General features: G+C 39.3%; 1 protein-coding gene across 5 annotated transcripts in view; it reads left to right on the forward strand.

Moving 5' to 3' along the window:
- The window catches only part of hlcs (holocarboxylase synthetase (biotin-(proprionyl-CoA-carboxylase (ATP-hydrolysing)) ligase)), a 165,100-nt gene that overhangs the window by 127,049 nt on the left and 13,334 nt on the right, over positions 1 to 24,717 (forward strand). For 4 of the 5 annotated variants that reach the window (XM_087992530.1, XM_043701230.2, XM_087992532.1 and 1 more), the window contains 3 exons: positions 8,628 to 8,695; positions 11,753 to 11,913; positions 17,289 to 17,403. In XM_087992530.1, the coding sequence (XP_087848656.1) occupies positions 8,628 to 8,695; positions 11,753 to 11,913; positions 17,289 to 17,403 (344 nt within the window). Of the gene's footprint in view, positions 1 to 8,627; positions 8,696 to 11,752; positions 11,914 to 17,288; positions 17,404 to 23,632; positions 24,682 to 24,717 lie in introns of those variants that run through there. The other variant, XM_087992531.1, reaches the window with a different exon arrangement.

Below are 24,717 nucleotides of genomic sequence, written 5' to 3' on the forward strand. Positions count from 1 at the left end.
TGAAGAAGGAGGCCATCTGGGTTGTGCGTTTTTGGAACTGGTCCTCCTGGGAGCAGATGCGGCGGAGTCGAAGGAATTGGGAGAATGGGATGGTGTTTTTACAGGGGGCAGGATGGGAGGAGGTGTAGTCCAGGTAGCTGTGGGAGTCGGTCGGTTTGTAATAGATGTCCGTGTTGATTCGGTAGCCTGAGATAGAAATAGAAAGGTCGAGGAAGGGGAGGGAGGAATCTGAGACTGTCCAGGTGAATTTGAGGTCTGGGTGGAAGGTGTTGGTGAAGTGGATGAACTGTTCAACCTCCTCGTGGGAGCACGAGGCGGCGCCGATACAGTCATCGATGTAGCGGAGGAAAAGGTGGGGTGTGGGGCCAGTGTAGTTGCGGAAGATGGATTGTTCCACATATCCTACGAAGAGGCAGGCATAGCTGGGGCCCATGCGGGTGCCCATGGCTACTCCTTTCGTTTGGAGGAAGTGGGAGGATTGGAAAGAGAAGTTGTTCAGGGTGAGGACCAGTTCAGTCAGTCGAAGGAGGGTGTCAGTGGAAGGGTACTGGTCGGTACGGCGGGAAAGAAAGAAACGGAGGGCTTTAAGCCCTTCGTGATGGGGGATGGAGGTGTACAGGGACTGGATGTCCATGGTGAAAATAAGGCGCTGGGGACCGGGGAAGCGAAAATCATGGAGCAGGTGGAGGGCATGGGTGGTGTCCCGAACGTAGGTGGGCAGTTCTTGGACTAAGGGGGACAGGACGGTGTCAAGGTATGCGGAGATGAGTTCGGTGGGGCAGGAGCAGGCGGAGACAATGGGTCGGCCAGGGCAGTCAGGTTTGTGAATTTTGGGCAGGAGGTAGAAGCGGGCGGTGCGGGGTTGTGGGACTATGAGGTTGGAGGCGGTGGATGGGAGATCCCCCGAGGTGATGAGGTTATGGACGGTCTGGGAGATGATGGTTTGGTGGTGGGGGGTGGGGTCATGGTCAAGGGGGCAGTAGGAGGAGGTATCTGCGAGCTGGCGTTTGGCCTCAGCGGTGTAGAGGTCGGTGCGCCAAACTACTACCGCGCCTCCCTTGTCTGCTGGTTTGATAGTGAGGTTGGGGTTGGAACGGAGGGAGTGGAGGGCTGCACGTTCCGAGGGTGAGAAGTTGGAGTGGGTGAGAGGGGTGGGGGAGTTCAGGTGGCGGTTAATATCGCGGCGGCAGTTGGCTATGAAGAGGTCGAGGGCAGGTAGGAGGCCAGCACGGGGTGTCCAGGTGGATGGGGTGTGTTGGAGGCGGGAGAAGGGGTCGTCAGAGGGTGGGCGAGAGTCTTGGTTTAAGAAGTAGGCACTGAGGCGAAGGCCACTTGTAGGCCACTTGCATCTGTATCCTTCATCATGCTTGCTGCCATTTAAAAAAAACATGATTATTCATCCAAGCAACCGGTTCTCTCCACAGACCATTGACTTGCTTATTTAATCTCAAATTAGAAAACAACCAAGCATTCCCTATTCTCCAGGATTCCAAAATATTAATTTGTTTTTATATGATTTATTTTCAGTACTGATGCTGTCCATCAGATAATGCTTCTCTTAGTCAGAAACTACTGTGCTCTGTGGAGTACCCGATAATCTCGATCCATTTTTGTCCTTAAAACGACAGAACTTATTTCCAACTGAATATTTGTTCAGTTCATTTACAAATGAATTAATATCTTTGTCATCATAAATTACTGACTTTCATTTCTAACAAAATTTGCTGAAAATTGTTTACTAATTATATCAGTTTTTAAGTCAATGAGGGCAATTTTTACAGCTAATCTTTTCAAACATTCCTATTATGTCCTCATGCCCACAAAAAGAAACTTGATTTTTAGAGCTTCCTCATAGCCTTCAAAAGTATTGTTACCGGAACTTTCCAATAGTGGTTAATATACCCTGGGGGTATTTGTTGGGCCTGCTTTGAGGACAATGATTTTTGAACTAGTGGAAAAGACTATGGAAACTTGAAGCAATGAATAACGTTTGTGATGAAAACTCAATGATGTTTGTGTTCTGTTCAAGATGACTTGAATGAATTGCATTGAAAATATAGTGCAAGTGAGTGGAGACTCTAAGCCACACAAAATTATTCCCCAATTAAAATTATCCTGTTGCTGAAGAAACACATTACCAAATGTCATCTTTCCCTGGGTGATGAGGATCAAGGGCTCACCTGTCAATGTGGTCTGAGATGCAGAACTGCAAATCTCCCAAAATCTAAAGTTAAAATCCTGAAGATGAATTCTTGGATTAAAAAAATTACAAAATTAATGATGGGGGTAAATAACAGTGCCTTTGTTCTTAAAGATACTGTTTAGACGTATAAAAGTCTGTAATAAAACAAAAGTTAATTCAAATGTCACATTTGGTTATACCTTAAACACTTCCAAAAAGAGGCAGACAGTCCAGTCAACCTGCAGCCTGAAATTTACAATCGGTACAAATTCGTCACATTGACCTGAGATGTTTCTAAATGCTGCAATTACGTGAACTTGACTACTTCCCCTCAGGGGGTACTTGTTGAGCAATGGCTTTAAAAGCATAAGCCAAGTTAACAGATAGAAATGGAGTATTTCTGTGCAAAGATATAATATTTAAGCTAATTTTATTTGATTTTTTTTGTATGCTTGAAGCAATGTTGCTCAATGCATAACATACTTAATAGTTGGGATTTATTCTTCTGGTTCACTATGTTTAACAAAATAGTAAATCCTTTTATCGTTTCAGTGCACAGATGAAAAGACACAGTAAATGATTATGTTAAAGGAATGCTTCACTTCTAACTTCAGTATGTGGTTTTCCACTAGGAATAAGGATATGGGAAAGGCATATTGCAAATTGCATGGTTGATTTGAGAAGATGACGTTGTTCTCCGCAACCCAGGCAGCTGTGTTGCTTACCTAAATCCAGTGTTCAGAACATCTGCTCAGGGCTGGACAGGAACTTACCGTGGAAGGAAGGGAGAAAATCCAGTCATTATGACCCATGAAGGTGCCAGCAACATTCAACAAGCTCATGGCAGATCTAATTGCTCCACTTTCTCACCTATCCCTGATAACCTTTCACACTCTTGCTTATCAAGAACCTATCTACCTTGCCCTTAAAAATAATCAGAGATTCTGCTTCTACTGCTTTTTGAGAAAGATAATTCCAAACTCTCTGTAGCTTCCCATGTCCTCTGACTAATCTAATTTCCTATCTATCTTAATGCCATCAGCAAATTTAGCAACAATGCCTTAATTTCTTTCATTTAAATAATTTATGTAAATTGCAAAAAGTTGACGTTCCAACACTGATCTCGGTGGTGTAACATTCACTACATCTGGCCAACCAAATCAAAATGCAGTTATATTTATTCTCTTTTATATCTTCTCTTTATGCCATTATGTTATGCCCACGTGATCTGGTTTGCAGCAATAAATTTTGATGGCCTTCTAGAAATCTTAAGTACATTCACCAGTTCCCCTGTATTCATAGCAAATATTGCATCCTCAACGATTTACAGTAAATTGGTTAAACATGGTCTCCCTTTCACAAAATTTTAATTCAGCCTGATTAATTAGAAAAGTTCAAAGTGCTCTGCTATACTATATTTAATAATGGGTTCTAACATCTCTATGATGGGTTGGCACATCAGAGAGCAATAACCAAAATTCAGGAAACCGGGATATAGAAGCATTTTTGGTAGAAATTATATAGGCAAGACCCCGTAAAATTAACCTTGTCATAAGACTGAGGATATGAGGGGGGGGGGAGAATGAAAGTTTATCAGCAAGGTGCCCCAGTAATTTCTACTATAATTTCAATTGTAGCTTTCAATGTACACTATATTACAAAAGTTAGGTAAGCAAAGTGACTGTGGATGATGAGTTCATGAAATGTATTTGGGATAATTTCTTAAAATAGCATTTCCTGGAGCCAACAAGTTTGAAGGAAAGAAGAGTGGGTTCAAGACTATTGAACTTATGCAGACATGAAAAGAGATTACCAAAGTAAACTGACAAGTTAGGTTAAGGGAATTAATTAATAAAGATGCAGTGACAAATGTGTAAAATGATATTTCAGAATACACAAAGTTAATACATTTCAACAAAAAAAACTTGCAAGTCAAACTGCTAAAACTGTGTGCAATAGAGTCAAGTGAGCCTATAATCAATGGATCACATCTAAGCTTAGCAGTCATGCTATTTCCAGTTAAGCCATTTCCAGTGATGGACAATATACCCATGCTCAACAATGGGGGAGCCCAGGACATCACACAAAAGGTGGTTACATCAAGTTATTTGGAAAGTGAATAGAATACAGTATTAACATTTATTGCAAGGGGACTGGAGTACAAAAGTAAGGATGTTATGCTTCTGTTGTATGTGACAGTGATGAGATCACATCTGGATTATTGTGTACTTTATTGGTTTCCTTTTTTAGGAAAAATGCAAGTGCATTGGAAGCAAGTTTGGGTAGTTTATTTGATGAATAATGGTGGGTTGTCTTATGAGGATAGATCGGAAAGGACAAGACACTATTCCCTGGAGTTTGGGAGAGTAAGAAGTGACTTGATTGAAACAAAAATGATCCTAAGGGGTCTTGATAGGGTGGATATCGAAAGGATTTTTCGTCTTGTGAGAGAATTTACATTTAGGGCTCATTGTTTAAAAGTGACAGATTAGGAGGGTTGTGAGTCTGTGAAACCAATCCTAAAAAGGGAATGGAAGCTGAGCCTTTAAATATTTTTAAGGTAGTGATAGATTAGTTCTTGATAAGTCATGGGGCAAAAGGTTATTGGGATAGGCAGTAATGTAGAAGTGAAGGTCATAACAGTCATGACCTTATTTGAATGGTGGAACAGATTCCAGGGGCCGCATGTTCTATTCCTGGTTTTGATTTATATGTTCGTATACCAGTTTTCTCTGCAAATAAAAATCAATTTTCTAGCCATGTATCTTTACAGTACAAAGCTATTCTCACTGGCACATATTTAAGAACATTTCTAACAGCCTTATTTGAATTATCCATGCCTGACAAATGACACAGGTTGTGAATGAGATTTACCTTAATTGTCAATTAAAGAATATCAATGGATATCAGATTACTCAGTTAAGCCAATTACAGTTGAGAAACTATCTGGCTGTTTGAGAACCTTGATATTTCAGGCACTGTAAAGATGCAATACTTAATTTTATGTTCATTGTAGTAGAGCACATTCGTTTGCAGGTCTAGGTAAAATACACAAGTAATGTCCCTCCAAACTTGATGAAAGTCCAAAGGTGAGAGAAGAAGATGTGCAAGAAATGCTAAATAACAGGTGAACACCATTGATTTCCTATTTAAAACTAAGTGATCACTCATATGCTATATGGCCTAAATTTTGGATGGATTTACAGTGGTGACATATCCAGCACAATAGTATGAAAAAGTCATTATTCTCAATTGTTGACCACTGTCTTATAAGAATTGATCTTTCTTTGCACCAGTGATTTAGAACGTTATGAGCATGTAGCCTCAAATCATAGTGGGGCCATAGCGGTGTCACAATAATCTGAAAAACCACAACCCAAATTAGTGGCCAAAATTTGGAAGTGTAACAATGGCCTTGGCCTCTGCTTGGTCTCTCCCAATTGGAAAATTCAAACTACAACCATGTGGCAGCCACGAGGGTTAATGTTCCCGTAACAGCTGGTAGTCCAACCAAAAGTAATAAATTTGTTAGGTTTATGATTATGTGGTAATTAATTTCTTTGATCTTTGTGGAAGATAGAATATAATGCTTGCTTGCATAACAACAGTTTCTGTACTTGAACTATCTCATCATATGCAGCTATTTTGAATCTTTAAATGAGATAAGATTCTGTATCAGTTTCAAAATTTGGTATCGCATTGGACAACAATTTATATAGTGCCTTTGACAAGGAGATTATGAAACAATATGACGTACGCAACATTAGGAAATATTTTGGCAGATGGTCAAAAGGTGAGGTAAACGAGGCCAGTACGTGGAAAGGAGGAAATTATAAAGCTTAGGGCTTAGCTGACTGAGGGCATGGCTACGAATAGTAAAGAAATTTGAGGATGCTCATAAGGCTAGAATTATAGGAAGATTGTTACCTTAGAAAATTGTGAAGCTGTTTGGAACTTTTGAGACAGAGAGATGCAAGGTCGGGGAAGATTTTCAGGAAATGGATCAGAATTTTAAAACCAGGACGTTGCTTGACAGGGGAGTCAGTGATGGGTGAATGTGACTTGTTACAAGTTGTGATGGAGGAAGCAGAGTTTTGGATGTTTTGGTAGGAAAATGTGGGAGACTAGCCAGCAGAACATTGGAAGTAGTTAAAACCTGAGATAATGAAGACATGCGTTGAGATGGAGACGAAGTTGGATAATGTTCCAGAGCTGCAAATAGGTAGGCTTAGTCATGCTATGAACATAGAAAGTCATCTTGGGATCAAATATGATATGAAAATTCTGTCTTAGTTTCAGATTATTGCTTTGGAGAAGAATGGAACCAGTGCCAAGGAGCATGATTTCGAGACTGGACTGAAAATCATAATTTCAATCTTTCAAATATTTAAGTGGAAAATTGTTCATCTAGCATTGTTTTAATTTATCAGCAATGGAGGAGCCAAGAAAGATGGTAACAAGTTGGTGCTGCTGTTGTCAGTGATAATGTGAAAACTAATACTGTATTTTTGGGTGATGTTACTGAGGGGTGACATGTGGATGAGAAATACGAGCAGACCAAGGTTAGATCCTTGAGGCTCCAGTGATAATGGTGAGAGAAGAGAAAGGAAATCATTATAAGTGATGTTGTGGGTGCAATTAGTAGATAAGAATGGAACAAGAAGAGAGCATTCCCACCTTGTTAGACGATGGTGCATAGGTATTAAACCAGGATGGTATTGTCGACTGTGTTAAAGGCTGCAGACATATCGGGAAGGATGAGGAGGGAGGTTTGTATTTGTTACAGTCTTGCAGCCTGTCATTTGTGACTGATATGGAGCTGCTTTGGTACTGTGGCAGGGAAAGCAAATTAAAGGAATCCAAAACATGGAGTTCTGGAAAAATGGGTAAGGATTTGCAAAACGATATTCAATAACTTTGGAGAGGAAAGGAAGATTGGAGATAGATCAATATTTTGCAACCATAGTGGGGACTTTTATGAAGAAAAAGACAATGATGTCAGATTTAAAGGAGAAAAGGAAAACATCTGAAGAGAGAGAATGATTATAAACATTGGCTCCCTTGAGATCAAGAAGGGAAATCAGTTTAGTAGGAATAGGACCAAAGCAACAGTTGGTGGCTGTCATGGACAAAGTAAGATTGAGATAGTTGAGAGGAGATAAGCACGAAATTGAAGTGAACAGGCCAGGGATAGGGCAACGGGTGGCTTTAGAGACTACTTGCTCCAGTGTAAATGGGACCTAAGGGACAATGTTTTCATGCAGAGGTGTTGTGCGTTTGGAATGAGCTTCCAGAGGAAGTGGTGGAGGTTGGTACAATTACAACATTTAAAAGGCATCCAGATAGATATGTGAATAGGAAGAGTTTCGAGGGATATGAGCTAGTTGCTGTCAAATGGAACTAGATTACTTTAGGATATCTGGTCAGCATGAATGAGTTAGACTGAGGGGTCTGTTTTCACGCTGCACATGCCTATGACCCTATGACTGTTAGTGAAATGGTGGCGATGCAGCTGACATAGCTAATAGGGTAGTCTCAATTTTAGTGACAACAGATCTATTAACAGCTTACACACGTGATTGGAGGTGAGGGCAGATTGCATTATGGATGGTACATTACTTCCTCACCGTACTGGACTTGCCAGATGTACTGGACCCTGATATTCAACATATATTTTATATTTTTGTGGGGATATATGATGGTGTAATCTTTTGTTATAACAGAAGATATATTTTGCCAGCAATGAGAGTCCCCGTGTTTGATGGTACATGTTGAATTTTTGAATGGGAGGGTTTATTGCCTTGTAAAGATTGCACATTTATTATTCTGTGATAATAATATAAAGGTGTTGGTGTAGTGGTAATGTCACTGGACCAGTAATTCATAGGCCCAGCAATACTGTAGGAACATGGGTTCAAACTCATCATGGCCTCCTGTGGAATTTAAATTCAATTGGTAATTCTGGAATATACATCTAGTCCCATGAAATTGATTGAAATGAATTGAAAAACCCTCTGGTTAACTAATGTCCTTTAGGGAAGGAAATCTGCCATCATTACTTGGTCTAATCTATATATGACTCCAGACCTACAGCAATCTGTTTAACTCTTGACTGCCCCTCTGAAATGACCCAACAAACTTCTCAGTATAAGGGCAATTAGGGATGGACAACAAATGTTGACCTTGACGGTGATGCCCACATCCATAAAGGAAAAAAAATGCAGTAACCAATTAAGCAGTGATTTTGGACATTGTTTTGAAATTGAAGTGAGCATTTGCCAGGAAAATCTAATTGTGATTTTGTTAATTGCTAAATTTGCCAGATTTAACCATTATCCAAAAAGGTTTTTGCTTCAATTGAAGTTTTTGGAAACAGCCCTGTTTTCAGTGTGTTCCCAATTATCTATTGACTGTTTCAGTTGACCACATTTCCTATAATTCACAGGTTGATGCCTTCGTTGCCAAAAGAAGTAGGGTTAATTGCTGTTGCAGTTCGACAAACACAAGGCAAAGGTCAGTAATTTTCTTTTCTTCCTCCCGATCTTCAAAAAAAAATTTCTTTTTAAAGTAATGCACAAGGTGAGCATCAGTGTAGTTTGACCTAGATATTTCAGTGTAGAGCAGAGGGGATAAAAGTGTTCAAAATTATGAAGGACTTTGATTGAATAATTAAGCAGTAAGTGATTATACTGGGAAAAATGTCAGTAACTGAAGGACACATTTTAAAGTAACTGGCAAATGGAATCATTGGGAAGTGAGAATAATTTTTAATGACATAAGTTCTTTGCTCTGGAATGCACTGCCGGAAATAATGGCAAAGCAGATTCAGTAATTAGTTTCAAAAATGAGTTGAATATATACTTGAAAAAAGAATGCTTGAAAGGTAATAGAAAGAAAAGAGTGATAGAATGGGAATAATTGAGTAACTCTTTCAAAGTGTCAATTCAGGCAAAATGGGCTAAATGACTTTCTTCTGTGCTGCATGATTGTAATGATGCAATTGTCATAGTTTTTAATTATTTGCAGCATATTTTCAACATTTGAATTCTGTATCTGACACTTGCTGTCCCTAACATGTACATACATTATTATGGAAACTAAATCGGACATAACAATATACTGTAGTGTACTTTTGAACCTATTGTTGTACTGTTTCCTTATTCAGTTAATGTGCTTTTGTTTTCTGTAAGTTTCAGTAAGATTACCTCTCATTATTCAAAACTCTGGAGAATACAGGTAGAAAGTGAGGACTGCAGATGCTGAAGAACAGAGTCGAAGAGTGTGGTGCTGGAAAAGCACAGCTGGTCCGACAGCATCTGAGGAGCAGGAGACTCTCCTGCTCCTTGGGTGCTGCGTGACTGGCTGTGCTTTTTCAGCACCACACTCTTCAACTCTGGAGAATACAGGCCATTTTGCCCAATCTCTCTTCACAGGCAATCTTGCCATCTTGGAACAAGGTGAACCATTATTGCACTCCCTCCATGACAATAATATCTTTGCTGAGATAAGGAGACCAAAATTGCACACAGTATTCCAGGTCTAGTCTAACTAAGTCTCCTGTACTGAAATCTTCTTGCATAAAGGCTAACATTCCATTAGCCTTCCTAATACCTTGCTGCACTTGCATGTTAGCCTTCAGTAACTTATCAATGAGGATACCTGAGTCCCTTTGTTTATCGTCATCATAGAATCCCTACAGTATATACGCTTTCCAATATCTTGCCATTTAAGATCTACTCTGTGCACGTTTCTCCTACCATAGTGGATAATTTTATATTTTTCCACAATATATTCACCTGCCAAGTTCCTGCCCATTCACTAAGCCTGTCCAAATCCTCCTGAAACCCCTTCACATTTTACTCACATCTCATATTTCATTTCAACTTTGTATCATTGGCATATTTGGAAATATTATATTTGGATCTCAATCCCAGATCATTGATCAATGTTGTGATCAGCTGGGGCCCAAATACTGAAACTTGTGAAGCCCCTTAGTCACTGCCTGCTAACATGAGAATAAGCCATTTATTCCTATTGTCTGTTTTCTGTCTGTCAGTCAAGCTGCAGATTTTCTGTCTCTAATCATTAATCCATACCAGTGCATTACCTTCTATCTATGTGCTTTAATTTTTCTAACCAGCTTTGTGTGGGGGTAACTTATTCAAAGCTTTCTCAAAATCTAAGTCTGCTATGTTTATCAACTCTCCTTTGTCAATTTTATTAGTAGCATCTTCAAAAAAGTCTTGAGTTTATCAAACATGATTTCCCAGTCATAAATCCATACAAATAATGCCAAATCAGATCATTATCATCCATTTCATTATTATTATTTTATTATTATTATCCCATAATTTGTAATAGATTTGACCATTTCCCTACTACTGCGGTAGGGCTGTCAGCTCTGGTTCCCTTGTTTCTCTCTTGCTCCCTTTATTATCGACCAGGCCTGACCCCTCAAAATATTTTTAAGCAGGTAGCCCAGACTGTAACTTTGCTATTGTTTTAAGTCAGTTTATACGGGATATTCCTGAAGTGAATTAACTGGTCCGACTGCCAAGTTTTTAAACAAACAGAATTTATTTACAAAATTACAGAATGAAACAAAAAGAACAGAAAATAGAATACTGGTTAACTTATCCTATCCAAAACCCCAACAGACTATCCCAACTTAATGATGCTGTTCCGAAAATATTTGCAACAGTCCCAATTAAACATATCCTTTAGCACAAAGAGTAAAAATGAAACAAACCAGGGCTTACAGGCTTGACGTTAGAGAGCGTACCTGGCTGGACTTTCCCCAGCAGCCTTTCTTCACACTGCTGCTGAACTGAATCACAAACTCTTATTTTAAACGAAGGCTCGCTACACAGCTGGCCGATCCCCTTTGATTATACTGTTTTTTTTAAGACATGAAAGCCCTAGGCCAGAAGCATTATCTGTTAGGGGTAAACAAAAGGGGCCCCAATAAACCTTCCAAACCCAGACTAATTGGAGCCTGACCAATATCCCCCCTCTCTTGAAACCCCTCATTTTATCCAGCCACTCGGATCTCAAGTTCTGGGAGATTTTTTGTATCTTACACTGTGAAAACAAAGAAAATCTCCAGGGTAAAGCCAGCAAAAGACCAATCAAATAACTTAACTTAATTAGTGGTGTTTGAGGGTTAAAAGTTGTTCAAATACATTGAACCCTTGCTCTTTTAAAGGGTTTCACAGAATTTATGATGTTTAACGGAAAGACCAATCAGACCTTCTATTCAACATCGTGAGTGCTGCATTGACCATAGCACTGCCTTAATACTGCTGTGAAATCTTTGGCATAGAGCTTGAACCCACAATCTTTTCATTCAGAGACAAGACTGTCCATGATAAGGCCAAGGCTATCATATAGGATGCTTATAACTAGAAAAGAGCAAAGCTTAGTCCTGCCATTTTAGAATGGATTGACACCCTGGTGTGAAAGGACAGTTCTGTATTGTGTTATTTTATTATTATTGTGATTTATGCATGGCTTACTTTTTACACTAATTTTGATTTATTCATTTTTCTTCGGATTCGGTTCCGATTTCAGGTCGTGGAGGAAATATATGGCTTAGTCCAATAGGCTGTGCTATGTTTACTCTACATGTTAGGATTCCAACCCAATCTAAGCTTGGACAGAACATTTCTTTTATACAGCACTTGATGGCTCTGGCTGCAGTGGAATCTGTGATATCTATGCCAGGATATGAGGTCTGTCGATAATATTTTCTCATAATATAGAGATTTCATGTTTAGCTAGTTCACTCCGTGATCTATTATGCTATTCTTCTTGAGTCAAGACCAAGTACAGTGTTGAGGTTAAGTAGGTTAGAGGGAAAGGAATAATAGAGTTTGAGAGAAAGAGGAATAGAAAGCACAGTGATGAATGCTGGAAGGAGGACGGAAGATAATGGGGCACGATAGAGGGAGAGGAGAGGAAGTTGAAGTGGGTGGATGTGAAGGGTGAGAGTTAGGAAGGGGAAACCTGAGAAGACAAAGGCCGCGAATGGAGGAAGACAGAACATTTGGGATTAGTGGATGTTGAGGCAGGGAAAATGATGTAATAAAAGGAGGAGGGGAGGATTTGGGGAAGATGGAAAGAAGAATGTGGGAATTTGAAAGTGCAGCATGAGAGAAGCTGGCGAATAAGGAGATGTGCAGTACATGAGGAGCAGGAGGTACAAAAAAAATGAGAAGAGGTTGGAAGAGAGAGAGAGAATAAGTTGGAATGAGTACAGTGTGAGATAAGCAACAGAGTGGATGTGTGGGGAAAAAGGACTGGTGAGCAAGAGAGTAGTATTCCAGTCTCTGAATACAGGGTTGATATCTAGCAATGTATTTCAGATGGGAGTGTGTTGGCAATTATCTCTTATATTTAACCTCTCCTATTGGTAGGTGGTTTTAAGTTAGGCTAATGATCTTTTCAAATAGCAAAGACTTAACTTAATAAACAGACACAGATCTGTTGACTGTGCAAATTGGCATGAATGAGAGAAGATTGTTTGTGTAAGAACCTGCTCTTTTAAATTGGGTTTCACTTCTGCTTCCATTGGCACAGTGGAATGGCCATTAATACTTCAAGCTTGTCACACTGGCCTTTTCAGAATTGGAGCAAAAATATTGCAGACATTATAGATTCAATTCTAGCCAGCTCAATGGAGTTAATATTTGTTGAAGAGTTTCTGAGATTGATTGGAGAACATTTGTTACAGATGAAGGTGTTACTGGCCTTGCTAAAGCATGTATCAGCATGTCACACCCTGGTAAGGGTAAATCTCACTTTGCATAATAGATTAGTAAATTTACATTCTTAAGCAACCTAAAGATGCAATGCCATGTCATGACTGCTCATTGATTTTAGTACTTAGAATCATAGCATCATAGAGATGTACAGCACAGAAACAGACCTTTCGGTCCAACTCATCCATGCCGACCAGATATCCCAAACTAATCTAGTCCCACTTGCCAGCACCCGGCTCATATCCTTCCAAACTCTTCCTATTCATATACCCATCCAGATACCTTTTGAATGTTGCAGTTTGAGCGGCCTCCACCACTTCCTCTGGCAGCTCATTCCATACATGCACCACCTTCTGCGTGAAAAAGTTGCCCCTTAGATCTCTTATAAATCTTTCCCCTCTCACCCTAAACCTATGCCCTCTAGTTCTGGACTCCCCCCACCCCAGGGAAAAGACTTTGTCTATTTATTCTATCCATGCCCTTCATGATCTTCTGTTAAGAACTATCATTTTTTTAAAAAAATGTGATTTGTGAAAATCTTCAGGCTGCATACTGTGGTATATGTGTTTTGACTACCTTTTTGATCCCCACGTTTTGACCATCAATAGGTGGTTTTTCTCATGTTTAATTCTCTTCTGTTATGAGAGAATGATGGAAGTGTGACTCTCTTCTCTACTGCTTGTAATATGGGTGTAAATTGATTTGTTTCCTCTGTGCAATGGTTAGCTTGTTGCTATATTTAGAAATGTAGGAGAGCTGGCTACCTGCTTTAACTTCAGTATGAACTGCCAGATTATTTTGACATATGGACTTCAGTAAGGTGTTCAACAAGGTTCCTCATGGGAGACTGGCTAACAAGGTTAGATCTCATGGAATACAGGGAAAGCTAGCCATTTGGATACAGAACTGGTCCGAAGATAGAAGACAGAGAGTGGTGGTGGAGGGTTGCTTTTCAGACTGGAGGCCTGTGACCAGTGGTGTGCCATAAGGATCGGTGCTGGGTCCGCTACTTTTTGTCATTTATATAAATGATTTGGATGTGAACATAGGAGGTATAGTTAGTAAGTTTGCAGATGACACCAAAATTGGAGGTGTAGTGAACAGCAGAGAAGGTTACCTCAGAGTACAATGGGAACTTGATCAGATGGGCCAGTGGACTGAGGAGTGGTAATTGGAGTTTAATTTAGATAAATGTGTGGTGCTGCATTATGGAAAAGCAAATCAGAGTAGGACTTATACACTTAATGGTAAGGTCCTAGGGAGTGTTACTGAACAAAGAGACCTTGGAGTGCAGGTTCATAGTTCCTTGAAAGTGGAGTTGCAGGTAGGTAGGGTAGTGAAGAAGGCGTTTAATATGCTTTCCAATATTGGTCAGAGCATTGAATATATGAGTTGAAAGGTCATGTTGTGGCTGTACAGGACATTGGTTAGGCCACTGTTAGAATATTGCGTGCAGTTCTAATCTCCTCCTTCCTATCGGAAAGGTATTGTGAAACTTGAAAGGGTTCAGAAAAGATTTACAAGGATGTTGCCAGGGTTGGAGAATTTGAGCTATAGGGAGAGGTTGAATAGTCTGGGGCTGTTTTCCCTGGAACGTCGGGTGCTGAGAGTGACCTTAGAGATTTATAAAATCATGAGGGGGGGAGGGGGGGGGGGGGGGTGGAGTCCAGAACTAGCGGGCATAAGTTTAGGGTGAGAGGGGAAAGATTAAAAAAAGGGACCTAAGGGCCAACGTTTTCAGGCAGAGGTGGTGCGTGTATGGAATAAGCTGCCAGAGGAAGTGGTGGCGGCTGGTACAATTATAGTATTTAAAAGGCATCAGGATGGGTATATGAATAGGAAGGGTTTGGAGGGATATGTGCCAACTGCTGGCAAGTGGGACCAGATTAAGTTACGATATTTGATTGGCATGGACAAGTTGGACTGAAGGGTGTGTTTCCATGCTGTTCATTTCTATGACTGTATGACTCTATGACTTTTAAGCCCATCATGAATGCACTGGTCCATTAAATGAACATCATTATCTAGAGCCAATCTATTGGCTTTTCCCCATATCCTTGCACATTATTTTCATCCATATAATCATCAAGTGCCCCCTTAAATGCTTCAATTGAACCTGCCTCAACCACTTTTGCTGACAGTACCTTCCATACCTGAACACCTCATTTCATCCTTGCTTCTTTTGTACATTACTTTTTAATCGATGCCTTTTTGATTTTTTCATTTATAAGCAGCAACAGTTTTCCTTATCCATTCTATCCAGCCAGCTCATGGTTTTGAAAATGTCTACCATATCTCCTCTCCTTTCTAAGGAGAACAGCCTCAACTTCTTCAATCTGTCCTCATAACTGAACCCTAGAATCATTATTGTAAACTGCTTCTACATTTTCCTCAATGTGTTCACATCCTTCCTGTAAAAAGCACCCAGAACTGTACACAATACTCCATTAAAGGTCTAACAGGTGTCTTATATAAGTCCAATATCACCTACTTTCCTGTACTTTATGTCCCTATTAATAAAATGAGGTTACTGTATGCTTTACTTATTGCTCTCTGCCTGTTCTGGAGGTTTCAATGATTTGTGCACATGTACACCCAACGTCCTCTGCCTCAGCACACAAACATGCCACAAATCTACTTGTGCTCAGTTGAGTTAATTTATACTCTGGAGTGTAGGTGACATGCCTGTGTGTCAGCTGCAATACAATTACAATATTGCTTCGAAGGAAATATCACAGAATTCCTGCAGTATGGAAGCAGGCCATTTAGCTTATCGAGTCCACACTGACCCTCAAAGAGCATCCTACCCAGACCCACCCCCTGCCTTATCCCTGTAATACTGCATTTTCCCATGGCCTGTCTACCTAACCTGCACATCCTTGGATTATGGAAAGAAATCAGAACTCCCAGGAAATCCACGCAGACATGGGGAGAATGTGCAACCTCCATAGACAGTCGCCTGAGTCTGGAATCGAAGCAGAGTCCCTGTCGGTGTGAGGCAGCAATGCTAACCACTGAGTAATTGCATTGCAGATCCTTGCATGTATTATTGCCACTCCAACAGACTCTTGTAGGCACTGGTTTTATGTCATGAATTGATGTTTGACTCAATTATGTCAATGATAAATTGCTAGATTGCATTGCATCAGCACCACTAGTTTGCATTTTTGTTTAACAATTTGCTGGGCATTGAACCATGATCGAGACCCAAGGCAATCTACTCAAACCCCATTTCTTGACAGTGGTTTGGAAAGGCACTTTCTTCAATAATTAATTCACTTAGGTTATAGTAATGCAACTTAATTCCATCAAACCAGCCAAGATTTAAAATGTATGGAAGTACTATTTTTTAAGACAAGGTCATGCATTCTTTAACAAAGATTTCAAAATACTTTAGTTCAGTATTCACCTGAGACTATTGTTGGAATTTGATAGCATGTCATTTACAGATGATGTAGGTGACCTTTATTTTATTCTGTGTTTTGGCATGCATAAACAATTTGTGATTTATCTTGGAATGGTAATGCACCAACATTTGTTCTTAGTGATAATTCTTGCATTTAGTGCAGCATAGAACTTTGAGCTTGTTATATCCCAGTTCTAAAATATATTTTCTGTAGTCAATGAAAAAAGAACCTTAGCAAACAAAAATGATAACTAACAAGAAAAAAATGGAATTCAAAGTTGAAGCAAACATTTTGTAATTTAGATATTAATAACATTTTATCTGCAGATGCAAATTACTAATTCAGGTTACAGCAAATCATTTACATGCAGGACAATACATTGGACAATAAACTGCCATAAAGTTGATCAGATATCCATTTTTCTTGTCCTCTATGGAAGGAGTTGCAGCTGTTTTCTGGATGAATAGATTGATGGAGATGGGCAAAGGAAGGAAGCTCATTACTTCGGTAGAATGGTTACATTGAGCATATACTGGAGTCCTGGAACATTTGACACTGCTCAACATTCTTTAATCTACAATGAGAAGCCTAACTTTTTAAAAATATTGTTTTCCTCTTTATTGTACATGTGTGATACACATACATTCACACACACCTATGAAGTACTTCGGAAAAACTGTGACTGTACTGAAACAACAAAAAATATCAATAAAATGAAGTAGCCATTTAATTTTTATTGAATCCTGGATTTGGTACTCAGTTGAACCCAGTGGTTGAATGTTTCATGAGTGTCTTTAAAATTAATTTATTGATGTGATGTAATATAAGTGGCTAATTAGGAATTTCTTGAATTTCTTATACATTTTCATTTTGGACAATGCATTTATTTTCTTTGTTAATGAAAGTATAATGAATGTCATGTAATTCTTTTTTGTTTAGGATATTGATCTGAGGCTTAAATGGCCGAATGATATATACTATAGTAATCTCATGAAGCTAGGTGGAGTCCTGGTTAACTCTACTTTGATGGGAGCAACTTTTCATGTACTTGTTGGTATGTACTAAAAGCTATTTATTTGATGTTTCAGAGATTTATTTCCAATTAAGTTAAATGATTGGATGCTTCCAAGTAAAACATATTATTTTTAAGCTTTTATGATAAAAATACTAAGTATTTTATTTTCATGGTGATTCAAATATTTCTGGTTCTTAATGAAATTATATTACTAACCTAATAATTGAAATGTCATATGTTACATCAGTGCAAACTTTATGCACAGGAATCTTTTTGGGGAGTCCAGAAAACAACAAATAGGGTCACTAAGTTACATGATTGCCTATTTATTAGAATTGTTCCCCTCCTATCCTTGTTAATCATCAGACATCAAATCTTAATTATTCTGAGTTCTAATTGTGCATGTATGACAATTAAAAAGAAAACATAATGGTGTATTGATTGTGATATGATTCATCTCTTCCCAGCAAATCATATATAGTCAGCTATTGTTATCAGTTTGATGTTTACTCCCATCAGAAAGGTCTAATGAATTCTGTGTTGTGCATGTACATCTATTAGTTGTGACTAATGGTTTTGAATTAATGGAGTATTTTCTGTAATGTTTTTTGTATTCACTGTTGGTTTTAATCAAAAATCTGACGAACCACAGATTCTGGAAATCTGAAACCAAAACACAAATTGCTGGAGAAACTCAGCAGGTCTGGCAACATCTGTGGAGAGAAAGCTGAGTTAATATTTGACCCCTTCTTAAAAGGCTCATTGAACCCAAAACATTAACTCTGCTTTCCCTCCACAAATGCTGTCAGACCTGCTGAGTTTCTCCAGCAATTTCTGTTTTTGTGTCTGTTATTGTTAATACTCAATTCACTTTACTTTTCCTAAAACAAACAAAAATTACATTGAAGAATTGTAATGACAGATGTCATGTGTTTTGAACCTGTTTTGTGTAAAGGAATGTTACTTTGTGATCAGGCTCAGTGGCTTCCTGTCATAGATACATTTGAATCACAGAATCCTGACTGAATGGAAAGAGGCCATTTGGCCATCAAATTAGATTAGATTAGATTAGATTACTTACAGTGTGGAAACAGGCCCTTCGGCCCAACAAGTCCACACCGCCCCGCCGAAGCGCAACCCACCCATACCCCTACATTTACCCCTTACCTAACACTACGGGCAATTTAGCATGACCAATTCACCTGACTTGCACATCTTTGGACTGTGGGAGGAAACCGGAGCACCCGGAGGAAACCCACGCAGACAGGGGGAGAACGTGCAAACTCCACACAGTCAGTCGCCTGAGGCGGGAATTGAACCCGGGTCTCTGGCGCTGTGAGGCAGCAGTGCTAACCACTGTTCCACCGTGCCGCCCACTAATCTGTACCAACCCTCTGAAGAGTATCACAGGCAGACCCAGCCCCTTACCCCGTCCCTGTAATCCCACATTTACCATGGCTAATCCACCTATGCTGCACATCCCTGGACATTCCGAGGCAATTTAGCATGACCAATCTATCTAACCTGCAAAGATTGGAATCTAAGCAAACTGGAGCACACGGCAGGAACCTACACAGACACTGGGAGAAAGTGCAATCTACGCAAAGGCAGTCACTTAAGGCTGAATTGAATCCAGGACCCTGGCATTGTGCAGCAGCAGTGCTAAGCACTGAGCCACTCTGCCATCCATTCCCTAAACTAAAGCATTATGTGCTGTAACATTCAGTAGGGGAATTCTGGGAAACAAATCCTTATTCTTGGTTATGTTTTAAGTGTATGTTACGTAGTAGAAGATGCTTCATTTCCTTAGTTCCTAAAACTTGTGAGCCATTTCCATAAACATTCTCCCCCCAACAACCAATTCATCACATACATGCGCACACACCTCCACATACACCCTCTAATTTGGAGGATTCTACATATACTATTCTTCCATCACCTCTGAATCACATTGTTCTGATCAAGGCTATTGCAGAAAAGGGGTAGGGTCTTGCTGATAATATCTTATTAATTAAGTGACAGACTATATTTTGTTTTTCTTTAAATCATTTGATTTAAAGAAATTTTTCTGAATTTACTACCTTTGAAAAGAGGTCATACTAGTCAAATAAATCTCCTTTACCTAATAGTTGGATCGCTTACACAAACCAGAAGATATAGGAGCAGAAGTAGGCCATTCAGCCTATTGTGTGCTGCCATTCAAGATCAACTAATTTGATAATCCTGAACTCCACTTTCCTGCCTTTTCACTGTAATCCTTGATTCCTGACTGATTAAAAATGTCAGTCTCAGCCTTGAACATACTTAACCATTTGGTCTCAACAGCACCTGTTTGGTAAAGAATTCCACAGATGTGTCATCCTTTTGAGAGAAGAAATTCCACGTCCCCTCTCTTAAAAGTGCAATCCCTTTGTCTGATATTATGTCCTCTTGTCCCAGACTCCCCCACAAGGGGAAATAAACATTTCTTTATATGCCCTGTCAAGTCCGTTAAGAATCTTGTATGTTTCAATAAGATTGCCTATCATTCTTCTACATTTCAGTGTATATCTAGTTTACCTTCCTCATAAAATCATCCCTTCATACCAGGGGTCAGCCTAGTGTCTGGGCTGCTTTCAACACCAGTATATCTCCCTTTAGATAAGGGCCCCAAAAAGAACAGATTGAGTAAAACATCCCTATCTTTATACTTCATTCACTTTGAAATAAAGGTCAACATTCCAATTGCTTTCCCTGTTACACACAGAATTTGAATACTAGCGTTTAATGAATCGTGGATGAGGACTCCCAAATTCCGAGTTTTCTCCTCTGTTTAAATAGTATTCAGCTCCTCTATTCACCAAAGTGCCTAACCTTACATTTCTCCATATTATGTTCTTGCCCATTTGCTTAACATGTCTGTATCCTCTGTAGACTTTTTGTGTCCTTACCACTTGCCTTCTCACCTGTTTTTGTGTCATCTGCAAACTTGACAGTTACACATTCATTTTCCTCATCCAAGTCATTAATATATATTGTAAAAGATTCTGGCCTCAGCACTGATCCCAGTGGCAGTAGCTACAGATTGCCATCTTGAAGTTGCCCTCCATTCCAAATCTCTGCCTCTTGTTAGTTGATCAATCTTGATCCATGCTGAATATACTACCTCCAACACCATGGGCTCTTAACTTATGGTTCTATATCAAATGCTTGCTGAAAATCCAAGTATATTACATCCACTGCTTCTCTTTTATCTATTCTGGGTGTTACATCCTCAAAGAATGTAAGTAAATTTGTCTGGCATGTTTTCCCCTTCATGAAGCCATGCTGACTCTGCTTGATCATAGTATGTATTTCTAATTGCTCTGCTATTACATCCATTCCAAAAAACAAACATTTCCCTGATACCTGACATTAAACTAACTGATCTATAGTTTCTTGGATTTTGCCTCCATCCCTTTTTAAAAGACAGGATTACATTGGCATTTTTCCATTCTTCTCGGACTTTTCTAGAATCTACTGTTTCTTGGAAGTTGACAACCAGGGCAACCACTGTCTATGTAGCTATTTCCTTTAATAAACCAGAATGTCTAAAGCTGAGGGCCTAATGCATGGTTCTATATCAAATGCTTGCTGAAAATCCAAGTATATTACATCCACTGCTTCTCTTTTATCTATTCTGGGTGTTACATCCTCAAAGAATGTAAGTAAATTTGTCTGGCATGTTTTCCCCTTCATGAAGCCATGCTGACTCTGCTTGATCATAGTATGTATTTCTAATTGCTCTGCTATTACATCCATTCCAAAAAACAAACATTTCCCTGATACCTGACATTAAACTAACTGATCTATAGTTTCTTGGATTTTGCCTCCATCCCTTTTTAAAAGACAGGATTACATTGGCATTTTTCCATTCTTCTCGGACTTTTCTAGAATCTACTGTTTCTTGGAAGTTGACAACCAGGGCAACCACTGTCTATGTAGCTACTTCCTTTAATAAACCAGAATGTCTAAAGCTGAGGGCGAGGATCTTAAAAATAATGGCCAGTTGAAATGGAGTTTTAGATCCAGGAATTCCACCACTCAAATTGAAGCAATTCAAAATCTTGTACCGAGCAGATTGCTTTCTTCAAAGTTCTAATTACTTTTCTACTCCACCACCTCCCCAGAGTACTTGGCCCTCATAATGCTTTGTGAACTCATTGATTGCAAAATATTTCTTAGTCTAGAATTTTCTACTGTAAAATTTATCTCCTTTTACTGATGTGCTATTTTTCATTTTTTCTATGCAGTGAGATAAATTCTATAAAAGTGCATAGAGTCATAGAGTCTTGGAGGTATCTCGCAGAGAAACAGACCCTTCAGTCCAATTTGTTCACGCCGACTAGATATCCGAAATAAATCTAGTCCCATTTACCAGCATTTGGCCCATATCCTTCTAAACCCTTCCTATTCATATTTCCATCCAGATGCCTTTTAAATGTTGCAATTGTACCAGCCTCCATCATTTGCTCTGGCAACTCATTCCATACACGTACCACCCTTTGTGTGAAATCGCTGCCCCTTAGATCCCTTTTAAATCTTTCCCTTCTCACCTTAAACCTATACTCTCCAGTTTTGGACTCCCCAACCCCATGAAAAAGACGTTGTTTACTTACCTTATCCATCCCCATCGTAATTTTGTAAACCTCTATAAGGTCACCCCTCAGACTTTGATGCTCCGGTACAGATCAGGTATACCCTAGAACTCTGTGGGAAGCTAGGGAAGTGATTGCTGGGCCCCTTGCTGAGATATTTGTATCATTAATAGTCACAGGTGAGGAGCCAGAAGACTGGAGGTTGGCTAACATTGTGCCACCATTTAAGAAAGGTGATAAGGAAAAGCCAGGGAACTATAGACTGATTAGCCTGACTTTGGTGGTGGGTAAGTTGTTGGAGGGAATCCTGAGGGACAGGATTTAAATGTATTTAGAAAGGCAAGGACTGATTAAGAATAGTCAGCATGGCCTTGTATGTGGGAAATCATGTCTCATGAACTTGATTGAGTTTTTTGAAGAATTAACAAAGAGGATTGATGAGTGCAGAGCAGTGGACATGATCTATTGTGACCAGTGGAGTGCCATAAGGATCAGTGCTGGGTCTGCTACGTTTCATCAATTATATAAATGATTTGGATGTGAACATAGGAGATGTAGTTAGTAAGTTTGCAGATGGCACTAAAATTGGAGGTGCAGTGGACAGTGAAGAACGTTGCCTCAGATTATAACAGGATCTTGATCAGATGGGCCAATGAGCTGAGATGTGGCAGATGTAGTTTAATTTAGATAAATGTGAGGTGCTGCATTTTGGAAAAGCAAATCTTAGCCAGACTTATACACTTAATGGTAAGGTTCTAGGGAGTGTTGCTGAACAAAGAGACCTTGGAGTGCAGGTTCACAGTTCCTTGAAAGGAGAGTCACAGGTAGATATGATATTGAAGAAGGCGTTTGGTATCGTTTCCTTTATTAGTCAGAGTATTGAATATATGAGTTGGGAGGTCATGTTGTGGCTGTACAGGATGTTGGTTAGGTCAGTTTTGGAATATTGCATGCAGTTCTGGTCTCCTTCCTGTCAGAAGAATGCTGTGAAACTTGAAAGGGTTCAGAAAAGATTTACAAGGGGTTGGAGGATTTGAGCTATAGGGAGAGGCTGAATAGGCTGGGGCTATTTTCCCTGGAGCATCAGAGGCTGAGGGGTGACCTATAGAAGAGTTTTATAAAATCATGAGGGGCATGGATAGGATAAATAGAGAAGGTTTTTTCCTGGGGTGGGGGAGTCCCGAGCGAGAGGGCATAGGTTTAGGGTGAGAAGGGAAAGATATGAAAGAAACCTAAGAGGCAAATTTTTCATGCACAGGGTGATACGTGTATGATATGAGCTGCCAGAGGAAGTAGTGGCAGCTGGTACAATTGCAACATTTAGAAGGTATCTGGATGGGTATATGAATAGGAAGGGGTTAGAGAGATATGGGCCAACTGCTGGCAAATGGGACTAGATGAGGTTAGGATATCTAGTCAGCATGGATGAGTTGGACTGAAGGGTCTGTTTCTGTACTGTACATCTCTATGTCTCTGTGACTCTAAGTAACTTGACTGTACATTATCAAATTTGATAAGTGTGCCTTCAAAATAAAAAGCACAGCTTTGACATGGAACAGGTTTTTTCATTAGATCTCAGCCGTGATGGTCTCAAAAGAATGACTGCCACTATAACAGCCCGTTTTTTGATTATGCGAGCTTCTTGTTCACAGAGCTGCTGAATAGCATCTCGATCAGAGATCCATGTGAAACCTTTTGCTCCTTTCACATCTGTGGAAGATTCATAGCCCTCTCTATGGAAAAGAAATAAGAGCTGAAGACCTTAAATAAATCACTCAACTGCTGTGCTCATTAAAAAAAAGAAGAATAATGTAACTTCCAGTACTTACAATTGAAAAGGATCATCTGAGGAGAACACACATACTTCAGTGTCTAATAAGATGTATATCACTGGTGCTGCTAGTCAGCTTCAATCCAATTGCCAATTTTCTTTAAGAAAAATGGAAATAACAAAAATACTGAAGCAGTTTTGCCACAGAATGATACATTTACTAAGTGTAAATCTGGATGACTAAATTTATGCAATAGACAAAGGTTTTGAATGTGTAAATTGTTTTTTAACCATAAATGCCTGAAATCACTACTGACACATAGTTTGTTGTTGGGCTTAGTTTTATTTAATGAAAGGCTTTTGTTCTCTCAGAATTTGCAATAGAAGCAAGAAAACCAATGACATAAATATAATGAGCATTTTCTTCAAACCTTTCAATTGTTACTGGATGATCTGTGCATTTTACAAACTGATAACAAAAGCAAAATATGGATGTTGGATATTCAAAATAAAAACATAATTCTTGAGATTATCAATAAGTCTGGCAGCTGTGGCAGGTGGAACAGTTTTAACATTTCAGGTTAGTGACCATTCATCAGTATTCAATGGCCTGAAATATTAACTCCATTTCCCTCTCTGTAGAAGCTGTCAGATTTGCTGAATATTTCCAGTATATTGTGGTTTTGTTACCTAAACTGACACTAACTAGTTAGAGTTGTTATAAATAAAGTATCAGTCATACAGTTTAACTTGGTACAGATTATTGATATTTCACTTGTAATATACAAGTCTATTCTATTTAACTAATTGATTGATTGAATTATCACTGTCATATGCATCTTAAGCTAATCAACCTGCCAAAATTGCTCTTATGATGTTTATCCTGTTGAGGATCAAGTACATTGTGTATGTTTGTCACTTGCATTAATACAACGTAAAACAGATTGTAGTCCTTTTCTTCAAAAG

The sequence above is a fragment of the Chiloscyllium plagiosum genome, unplaced genomic scaffold, assembly GCF_037043375.1.
Source record: "Chiloscyllium plagiosum isolate Xiang-an unplaced genomic scaffold, Cpla_swu_hap1 HiC_scaffold_12, whole genome shotgun sequence".
NCBI classification, from domain to species: domain Eukaryota; kingdom Metazoa; phylum Chordata; class Chondrichthyes; order Orectolobiformes; family Hemiscylliidae; genus Chiloscyllium; species Chiloscyllium plagiosum.